At 41.7% G+C, this 11,411-nt stretch overlaps 1 protein-coding gene across 1 annotated transcript in view; it reads left to right on the top strand.

The window, feature by feature from the left end:
• Positions 1–11,411, top strand: part of syn3 (synapsin III) — a 127,143-nt gene that overhangs the window by 11,498 nt on the left and 104,234 nt on the right. The window contains exon 2 of the mRNA XM_008298044.1: positions 3,203–3,260. Coding sequence (XP_008296266.1) covers positions 3,203–3,260 — 58 coding nt within the window. The remainder of the gene's footprint in view (positions 1–3,202; positions 3,261–11,411) is intronic.

Below are 11,411 nucleotides of genomic sequence, written 5' to 3'. Positions count from 1 at the left end.
GTGTTTGAGGTGTGCCTCCAATTAACTCAAATGTTGTCAATTAGCCAATCAGAAGCTTCCAAAGCCATGACATCATCATCTGGGCTTTCCCAAATAGTTTGAAGGCATCTTAGTGGATGTAAACTTCTGACTTTAAAGAAAGTAATTCTTTAAAAAAAAAAATCTCTCATTATTCTGGCATTTAGCAAATAGAAGTAATTTTGGTAATTCTAACTGACCCAAAACAGGAAAAGTTTAATCTGATTTCATGTCAGAAAATTAAATTGTTCAGTGTATGTAAACTTCTGGTTTCAACTGTACATGACTCATGCACTTCCTATTAGTGGCACACAAAAGAAGGAACATATTCTCATGGTTTAAAAAAAAAAAAAAAAGGCAGGAATTCGGCTTCTCTGTGTTTATGTAGTGGGTGTGTGCTCGGCCGAGGGACGGAAAGCCCAGAGCTCTTTGCGGAGCTGAATGTTTACGTTTGAACACATGTAAAACTCTTGTCGAGACCCGGCGGCCTGTAAATTAAATCGATCGCTCAGAGTGACGACATGTTTTCGCAGCACCTTGAAACGCATACCAGTCATTTTTGGCCGCTGAGCCTCCGAGGCGTCGCCGGTCCCGAGTGACAGGGGGCACCGAACGTATGTAGGTCGCCGAAGATTCACGACTTGCGAAATTACAGAGAATGAGGAAAAAGCGAGGCGACCCAAAACTTTCAACTCCAAACAGCTGGGAGACGTTAAGACCCTCCTCAGTCACCGAAATTAAGGAACCTGAAGGGACCCGATGAAACGCTACGGAGGCGGACAAGCAAGATGCAAAAAAACAAAAAAACAAAAAGGGAAACGTGTTTTAGTGCGAGTAGGTTCAAAGGCGCCTAAAATCCCAAACAGCCCGTCCCAGTGACCGAAGGCCTCCAGCATATAGCCCAGATCTCCAGCCCCAAGCCCTCGACAGATTGTCCCACGCCTGCGACGGGTGAGAGTTCAACGCCGAGACCCGGAGAGCGCTGGGACGAGGCCATGGAGACAAAACAATCACAAATGTGCTCCTGAGAGTGCAGATCTGGACCATAGCAGCTAATATGCATCGTTAAATTAACATGAGAGCAGGAGATGCTGGAGATGATTGGTGCAAGTTGTGTCCTCCAAGTTAACCCACTGATATGACTTTTCACACTTAAAAACTTAGATTTTGGCAAAATGTGCTGCATCTCTCTTCAGGATTTGATCTGAATTTGGTCATTGGTGCTTGAAACTCTACTGTTGCTGCAAAACAACTTAGCAGGCATCTTTGCATTCTAGTGAATTGTCTTTTCTTTTGCCTGATTCTGGAGGTAAAACATCATCCGACATGCTTTTGTCGTTGTGTATGTGAGTGTCCATGGTGTCCATCTTAAAGGTCCCATGTGGCAACAGCCCGTTTTCGTAGCTGGCCACCCAGTGTCACAAGAATTTTATTCAGTTTCTACCTATAGCTTACTTTCTGGAGCTGCTTCTGCTAACTCTACAATGTCTGAGCCACGAGCAAAAAACACCAAATGTTCTGCTGCAAGAGTGAACACAAGCGTCTCTGTGCACTCCCAGCATCGGAGAAACTAAAGATCTAGTGGATTACTGTAACTGTTGATGGCAATGTCACCACAGCAACAGGAAAATCTTTAGTGTTGGTATGTTGTGCGGCTAATTTAGCTAGCATTAGCTTTGATCATCTGCCCACAGGTCAGTGGAAACTTTGTGACCGATTTGACACCAGTGAACAGGTGGAGTGGATTACTGGTGTTATTGATGCTAATGTCACCATAACAACAGTAAAAACCCTCATCGTTAGTGCATTGTGCGGCTAACGTGGCATTAGCTCTGGTCGTATGCCCAACAAGTCAGAGTTTTGTGGAAACTTTAATTTCAATAAGGACTGGTTTATTGTGTTCTCAGCCGTTGTGCTTGAGTGATGCAGCGTTTACATCTTTTTGCTTCTCTCCTGCTCCCTGGGCTCACATAAACTGGTTTTTAATACAAACGAATTCCCAATAAAGCTGTTGTCATTCACATATTTTTCAGTTTCTGTTGTCAGACAACAGCATGAACATGAAGTCGTGACTGAAAACCTGATGATGATGATGATGATGATGAATTTAGATTAAAATATCTCAACAGCTATTGCACGGATTACTGGGAAACTTTGATCATCCGTTGCAAGAGGACAGAGAGTGATCCCGTGTCGTTTCCTGTTGCCACCACCTTGAGGTTTGCAGTTTTGAGTAAAACGTCTCGACGGCTGTTTTGAATCACCGCTAAAGGTGCTGCAGACGTTCCCGGTCGCCTCAGGGTGAACTGCACAAGCTTCTCAACTTTGATTACTGACCAAATACCTGCAAAACAAAATGACATTTTCAGCCTCGGTTAGAAAGCAGTCGGTGTTACTGGAAGCTGAACCAGGAGGTGTTTGACCTCAGATCGGCAGGATAACGCGTTGGCAGAACTAAACAACTGGTAAACACGTTTAATTGTGCAGCGTGTGTTTAAATTAACCCCCAAAAAAAACATGACCGTGTACAATATACATCTTCAAACAGCTCCAGTGAATCCACATGTCTACATACTGCAGGTCTGATGGTCGGAGAGATAATCCTGCCGGTAACTGGAACCTCAGAGTCTCAAACTGAAAGCAAAACGGTGCATCAGTGCAGGATGTTTTCTGTAGTTTTTTCCAGTGACTGGATGCTTTGATTTGCTGGATTCATTTAGCTTCACCTCGACCATGAACCAGATCGTCGAAGGACACAATAATAAATAAGAAGACACAGGCACTATCCTTGAATCGGTTATTTAAAAGCGCTCCGTTTCGCCGGCTCGCCCCTTCGCCCGGGGATTGTGCTCGCTCGGAGCGAGGTCAGATTCTGTAATCACGGAAAATGTGAGTCATTATTTTGCCTACTTGCAAGGTATTTTGGAGGGTCTGTTGAAATTTCGGCTCCCCTTCAATCAAATAAACAAAAGATATTTTAAGGTTGTTTTGACTGTCAGGAGTGTTGGGAGCACGTACGCTGTGCTGCAGGGGAGGAATCCACATGTTCTCCTGCACATGTGGCTGAAACAGAGAGAAAAAAAATCAACCTGTGCAGTGGAGAGCTTTTCTAAATTTAGAATTAGAAAGTTGATCAGTTTTTTTTGTCGGTTACCTCACAGTTTGTCTTCTTTTTCCGTTGCAGGGCGAAGTATTTCAGAGGAAAGAAGCTGAACGGAGAGTACGAGATCCGAGTGGAGCAGGTAGGCCGTGTTTCATAACCATATTCTGTCTGATGAATAATGCAAAAGCTACAAAACACTCTTTTATGAATGCAGGCAGCCGTTGTTTGATTCATATTTGGAATGAGATTTACAAATTTGGGGTAAACGATCAAATGAATCCAGCTTTCATTCTTTCTTTTTTATGATTTGGCTTTATCACGCTGCGTCTCTACTCCTATCTATGGTTTTGCTGTTTCCATAGAGGTGCGGGACTTCATATTAGTCTTATTTTACGCTTTTCTTACTCGCTGCTACAGTAAAGTTTTTTTTAGATTTCAGAGTATTTTCTTTAAAAATTAACAAACAAAATAAACGTAGCAAAGATGGTTCATTTTGTCTTCAATGTACAAATAGACTTTAGGATTTCTTTGTAATATGACAAATGGTATAAAGTTGTTAGCTGTACGTTGACATGTTTCGGCGTCTTATCTGTCGCCTTCTTCAGAAGCGTGTCTTTATCAGCGGTGGCCTCTGGAGCAGAGCGTCCCAGGTGTGGGATAGAAGGAACGCTCCATCATCTCTGTTGATTGCATGCGAGCCTCGCTTCCTGATTTCATTCCAAAGAGCCATTTGGAAACAGAACATCCACACGGTGGTCAAACCATACATAAAATTAAGGCAGCTTCTGGTACATCCCAAGGACAAAATCCAGCTGCGCAGTAAATGCAATGTCATATACGAAATCTCCTGTAGAACTTGCAACAAAACGTACGTGGGCGAAACGGGACGGGCCTTCAGCGTGAGGAGGACGGAACACCAGAAAGAGTGCGAAAAAGACTGGATGTCTCATAGATCGGATAAAACAAAAGCCAACCAGGAAAACCTAAAAGCTGCCATCTCACATCACTGCAAACGGGAGAATCGTGTGATGAACTGGGAAGACGCCAGGATCATAGGGACTAAAGGGGAACAAATACAGGCGCTGGATCCAGGAGGCCATTGAAATCAGGAAGCGAGGTTCATATACAATCAATAGAGATGATGGAGCGTTCCTTCTATCCCACACCTGGGACGCTCTGCTCCAGAGACCACCGTGTGGCGGTAGGTGTGGCCAAACTGACACACCCACTGGATCTGTCAGATTGGTCACACCCAGGAACAACAGCTGATAAAGACACGCTTCTGAAGAAGGCAACAGATAAGACACTGAAACACATCAAGGTACAGTGAACAACTTTATACCATTTGTCGTATTACAAAGTCTACAAACAAAATGAACAATACATTTTTTGTTTTCTCCGTGACTGTGACTCCAAAACCCAACTGTCAAACCCAACTTTGACTTCAGAGGTACCGATACGCCCCCAATGTAGTCGAATTGCCTCTCCATCCACTATTTCTCTTGCTCCTTATGCTAAGCTAGCTACTCTAGATGTATCTCCACAAGCATCTCATTTATCTCATCCGGTGCAGTTGGGACGATATTCGGGCACATAATCACGTTTATGTGTCTAGACGGACAGCATTTGTGCGTCTAATTTACCTCAAAGAGCCGCTCGGCGGTACATGTGTAAGCCATTGTTGGGGCCGTCTTTGAAATGGGTTTTTATGGGAGGAGGGACCGGTTATTTTACAGCCTGTTTGCTCGACTCTCCGCTGTTGTGGTCACATCCTCTGTCAGGGTTTGGAGCTAAAGAGAGTCGAGACCTTTCCATGATATGCAATTTTTCTTCTTGTTTTTTTTTAAGTCTTGTGGCGTCGTAGTTATCGAATCCCCCCAAAAAAAACTGGACAGATCTGACTCTGTGGACCTAACGAGCCCCCCGAAGCTCAGCTCCGTCTTCAGCTGACCTACTTAGAGCCCGCTGGACCCTCCACTCTTTCCCAGAAGCCTTTGCATTGACGCTAACAAGCCAGTCGCTAATTGCCTTCAGCAGCCAGACTCTTCGTGGGCTGTTTGTGCACCTCGCTGGGAGCCCGAGGACGATGGAAACCCGATCTCTGTGTGAAAACTTAGCGACATGCTGCGATGAACCCTTTTAGAGGATGACAATAAAAGCAGAGAGGCCCTTTGCACTTTCTCCTCCTTTCTCCAATCCCGCTCTCGTCGGCTTTTAACGTCGTTTAGCATCAGCAAACATTTGGACGCTGGATGGTCTTTTTACAGTGAACTGCACTGATAGTGAGGCACAGCACTGATATTAACCCTCTGAACCCCAAAACACACCAGCAGCTTTGAACAACCTTCTGACTTGATAACTTCTACACCATTTATCACAGATCCCAGAAATGTAAAAGCAGAGCAGGATCTTCTGCACTTTGGCAAAAATGACCTGCACACCACTGTGTTTTGCAAATTTCTCCAGGAAGCACGTTGGAAGTTTTCTAAACAAAAAACTGTGTGTGCATGTGAACTTGGTGAATTTGAAAAATGTGCATCGATAGAAATGTCATAAAATGTTAATTCTGTGCATTTGAAATATTAAATATCACTCTAAATGTATTCTTTTCAACCCAACACCGCTGGCAGCTTTCAAGAGCGTCTCATCTTTTTAAAAAAATTTGCAAAGAAACTCGATTTTTTTAGAGCCAGAAACTAAAAACTGATTTTTAACTTTCTGACTGTCGTTTTGGTTTTGCCCAAAAACGTAACCTAAGCTTCAGATTGGGATATTTCATCAAAAGTATTTTGTCTCATTCAAAAGTTGTTTTTTTTTTAACAAATAAATGTGAATTCCTCGATGCAGCTCTGAAGCCATTAATGACTCAGCTGCACCTAACAGTCACAAAAATTCAGGAGCTTCTCGGCTGGATTTCAGGAACTGTTCAGATAAGAAACAAGTCTAGGAACAACTTTAAAATGTAAGTAGATTAATATCTATCGTTTATATTATTTTACAGGATTGGTAACAGCTGTGAGCACTCGTAAACATGTCGTACTGCTGATTTCATGATTTTTGTAAAATAAATAATAAAAAAAAATAGTAATAAATTATGGGTTTAAAACAGAAAAATAAAAATTCAAGGATTCAAGGCCTTTATTGGTCACAAACACAATTAAACAGAGTGTAACGCACAGTGAAATGTATTTTGTATTTCCAGACCGAAACATTAATAATAAGAATAAGAATAAAGAATAAAGCACACAAGAAATAAATGCATATATTGATGAATGGATAGATAGATGATAAATCAATAAATCAAAGTGTAAAAATAGTGCAAAAAATATATACGTATCTATACAATGCTAAAAGTAAACAGTTTGAAATTGGAACAGTTTTCTATAATTTAATTTTTTTTTGTTTAAAACTGAGAAACAAAAAATGCGGTAGTTTAAAAAAAAAAAAAACATGGTTCAAACAGACTAAATAAATAAATGAAATAGGTCAGTTTATTTGTTTTATGACAGAGAAACAAACAGTTGGTTGGTTTTCTATTTTTGGTTTAAAACTGAAAATTAAAATTGGGCCTATTTGCGTTTTTTTTTGTTGTTGTTGAAAATAATCAAAAACTCATCTTTTATTTTATTTATTTATTTATTTTTTTAAGAATTTAAGTTTTTATAACTTTCTTCTACTGCACAGACGACGTTTCTGACTTCTCTCTGCTTCTAGTCGTGGTTGTTCTGTTTCCATCGAGGTTCAGGACTTCATGTTGCAGTGAAAAATGAAGCAAGAGTGAGTAAAAAAAATGAGACGGGAGCAAAAGTCCGACCAGAATTTGCCCATATTATCACCTCTGCCATATTGCGGTGGTATACTGTTTGTATTACATAAACGGACGTTGGACTGGTGGCGTTGTGGGTAAACTCTCTGCTCTGGAGCCTCCGACCGTCACCACTCCTCTGCTGCCATATAAGGTGCCATCTTCAGGCCCAAACGCTCACATGTGACGCTGCAGACGGGAGGCCTGATGCCAATCTGCATGAAAGAGCAGAAGAAAGAGAGAGCGGCTTTGATTCTCGCATCTCTCGTTGCGGCCGCCACCTCCACCGTCCCCGGCCCGGCCCGACCCGGCCCGACCCGGCCTGGCCTCGTGGCTCATTCGTGTGCCCATTATTGTGGATTACTCCCTCTTATTTACGTGACCCACTTTGAAGTTACATTTGGTGGACGCCCGAGGTCCTGTGTCCACCGGGCGAGTCTGTTTTAACCACCGAGCAGATGCTCTGGGGAGCGCCGGCGGTGGTTTTCTTTGTTCTCCTGTAAGTGACGAATAAAAACAGGCTTCAAGTCGCCGAGCACGTGTTCAGCCTCTCGATGCTCCCGGTAAACACGCCGAGGTTTTCCTCACAGGTTTGATCTGTGGAATGAAACATGGAGAGGAGTTTCCAACACCAAGGCCAAATATTAAAAATATGTTCCTAATACGCCGGACAGAGCTGGGAGTTGTGCATCGGGTAATCCTGGGTGGGCTTAATGTGCAGTCACATCAGGTCAGCGCTGATATGTGGTGAGCCTCTGAGTCACTTAAATCACATCCAGAAAAACAACAACACTAAAAAAAAAAAACCCCTAGCTACTACCGTTCAGCTTCCTCTCATGTTTCCTCTCTTTTTCGTAATCCCGGTAATGTTTTAACCAGATTAGCTGCAATAACGATCCTGCAAGGCTGAATTTAGACGTGGCTCTGCTTTGAGCTAAATGCTAATGCTAACATCTAATAATAATAATTTTCCTGCAATAAAGCAAAATGACCGTTTTCTTTAAGGTCCTCTTACTTTATGTCATTGTTTAACGCAACACAATAAGAAATGGAAACAAAGGTTTACGTATTAAAGTGCAAAACTGTCTGATTAAAGTGGAAACGCCATCGTGATAAAAATAAATGAAACAGCTTATTTTTTCTTTTTTTTTTTCTTTACAGTGTCCACATCAAAAATCTGTAGTAATTTGTTGTTTTACAATGTGTGAATCAATTAGTAATTATTAAAATTACACACTTTACCTGTATGTAACTCAGCAAAAATCTTATTTTAGTTTTTCTTTAAAAAAAAAAAATAAATAAATTTTTAATATTTTTGCTTAATTTTATTTTTATGTCTTTTCTATAGCTTTTAGATTTTTATCTCTTAAAAATTTATTTTTTCATATTTTTTCCTTATTTTTTTTCTGGCATCTTCGTTCCCAAATTTTCCTGTTTTTTTAATTTAATTTTAAAAACATTTTAGCATTTTTTTTTAACTGCATGCTTTATGTCCACATCATTAATATAAATATGTAATTTTACAAATAGTAAGTTGTTGTTTTATGGTAAGTGGCTGTTAAATAACATTTGTATACTCTGTTTTAATATTGTTTCAATGAAATCAGCTTAAAATTATCATTACTTTACAGGCGTTATTTTCATTATTTTTTTTCAGATTATAAATGTGACAGTTTTCCACCATTTTTAATTTATTTTTTCTGGCACCGTTGCTGCCAGATTTATACAGTTTTTTGTGTGTGTTTTTCTGTTTTTTTACAGTGTAGCTATAGGTTAAGTCTCCGCTCACTCAACCAATGGGTCATGTGAACACACATGGCCGCGACTTTGCATTTGAAGTTAGAGGTTTGCTGTGATGATTCAGTATTGACTCAGATCTTTGGAGCTCAGGAGGATCAGACGTCGCCCACTTTGCCTTTTGTTCGCCTTTCAGGACTCTTGGACCTGTTGCTCTGCTGCTTCTTTGACATCTTGTGCACTGAACCGACACTCTGCCTGCGGCGCATTTTAAAAACAATCACAGTCTCAAAATCTCAAAAATGTTCTCCGGCAGCAATCAAAGCCGATCGGGGTCCGTAACGACGCCCAACAACAGCCCGCTACACAAACTGCCTGTTTACTGCCCGCAAGTCATAAACACTGCAATTTACACAGTTGGACAAATTAAACAGAACTGAAGAGCTCCGTTGTTTGTAAAAAAAAAAAAGAGAGAACAAGGGGCGGTTGTGTCGGGGGTTTGCCGGCCCATGTGTGGTTTTTGGGTCGTGCGGGGCAACATCTGCTCAGCAGGCGAATGACCTCAGCGCCGTCCTTTTCTGCTGCAGTCATGGCAGCTCCGAGGCAGGCAGCTGTCCGTACGTCGGCTGGTATTTAGCCGTGACACGGGGCATCTGGGCAGAACCGGAGACACACGATCGGGCTAGTTGTTCTGCTAAAGACGTCTCGCTGCTCTCAGACCTTCTGTTGCTCTCTTTGCATCTGTCTTAAATTGCACCACTTGATGCCCCGGTGGATTAATTCACTGCTGTACAAGGTGGTAGCGATTAGCAAATACTTCTCTGTGGTTCGTATGAATAGTTCACTGTACTTCACAATTGCATCAGTGTGCGACTCGACCAAGCTTCTCGAGAATTACAAAAGATGTAGTGAACGAGAAAGTATCTGCAGCAGCTACTGCGTGTTTCCCATGTGCTGAATCAAAATCACTGCTGTCTTTAATTGTTATATTAAACTGGGTAATTACCTCACACAGCAGCTAAACATGCCGCACAATGCAGGTGTATTTAGCAGCTGTACTTATTTTCTATTCAAGTCGTCAGTTTTCCCAACTGAAGCTAAAGAGACAAAGCAATAAAAGAAACTCTTTGTTTCAGAAAAAAAGTCTATTTTCAGGTGAAAGGAAACCACACAATAAGAGCGTGGGACAGGACGATTTTATCAGCATCCACCGGGGACCAGACGTAAAAAAGAAACAGCTATCGTTGGAACAGGGTCAGCGCTAAAAGGAAAATAAAAGGCATTTGTTGGGAGGAAACATGAAAGTTCAGTGGGGTTAATAATAACTCAGATCTGCATAAACAGTTCTGGGAACATCTGTTTTTTTTAAATTCATGGACTCCCTGTTGCACCTGACTCTGGTGCTCTTTCATAATAATGTGTATAAAGAAGGCTTTGCTTTCAGAATTGAATGTTGATTTTTGACATTAAATTATATGTAAATATACAGTTTCCACGGTGAGGTAGATTTATATCCAACACTGAGTTATGCAAAATGATGCTTCAACTGACGGCTCATTGTTTTAATTTCTTTCTCTTCAAATGACTCTTCAGCTGTTTTGATATCTTATACTTCAATTGACATTTCATCTCCATCCATTTATCCATTTTTCTTCCAACTTTAAACTAAACCAGGTGTTCCAGATGTTCCCCTTATTTCGTAGTCTTCCAGCTCTTCTTGGGGAATCCCAACGTGTTCCTAGACGAGATGCTTCATGAAGTATCTGACTTCTATCTGTTTCCCAAACTGAAATCCTGCTTGCATGGTCGCCATTTTCAGAGTGATGATGAGGAGAATCTGTAGGCTCAAGATGGGATCTTCTTCCATGAACGGAAGCTTGGAAGGTCCATCGTTGGACCAAGTTCATCGAACTCAAAGGAGAGTGAATGAACAATCTTTCTCCTGTGATGTTTTCTGGTGATGCTGAGGACTTTTTGAAGTATCCTCGTTTGTAATTCTGTCAGCAAATTTTATGTCTATCTCCACCAAGAAATCCACCAAAGGAAGACACCCATGAGGCGTCCTAATCAGATGCCTGCACCACCTTAGCTGGCTTGTTTCGACGCTAAGGCGCAGCGACTCTGGTATGAATTCCCTCCGGATGTCCAAGTTTCTCCCCTTAAATCTAAGATTGAGTCCTGTGGAGGAAACTTATTTTGACTTCTTGCATCTTCACTGTCATTCTTGTGACTGGCCGAAGCTCACGACCTCAGGTGAAGGTTGGAATGTAGACCGACCGGTAAATCGAGCGCTGACAGGAACCGAAGATCCGGTACTGTTGACGCTGCAGCAGTCCACCGACTCTGTTCTCACCGTTTGCTCTCGTTGTTAAACCATCTGAAATTTCATCTTCTGTTTACAGTTCAGCAGCTTTCATCTGCTGCTGTTCAAATGACCAACCAACTCTTTTTAAACAACAATTGTCTAAACGTCAGCCGACACTTGAACTGACATCCGCTCCTGAGTTGACAGTTGAGTGACTTTAGCTCAGCATCCAACACCTGTTTGAATGAGAGTTCAGCTGATACACATTCCAGTTGCTAAAGCCTTGATTATGCCGCCTCACGGACATTGCAAATGCATAGTCGTCGCTAGGTGTCCAATTAGAGGAGTAAGATAGATTGGCATTTATGTATTCTGCCCATGTACACGACTGCCCGACCACGCAAAGACTAATTTCGGACTCCATGTAGACTTGCACAGACTTG

Source organism: Stegastes partitus, unplaced genomic scaffold (genome assembly GCF_000690725.1).
Source record: "Stegastes partitus isolate 25-593 unplaced genomic scaffold, Stegastes_partitus-1.0.2 Scaffold1274, whole genome shotgun sequence".
NCBI lineage: Eukaryota > Metazoa > Chordata > Actinopteri > Pomacentridae > Stegastes > Stegastes partitus.
Note: the sequence above shows the minus strand (reverse complement) of the source record. Positions and strands in the feature narration are given on the sequence as shown.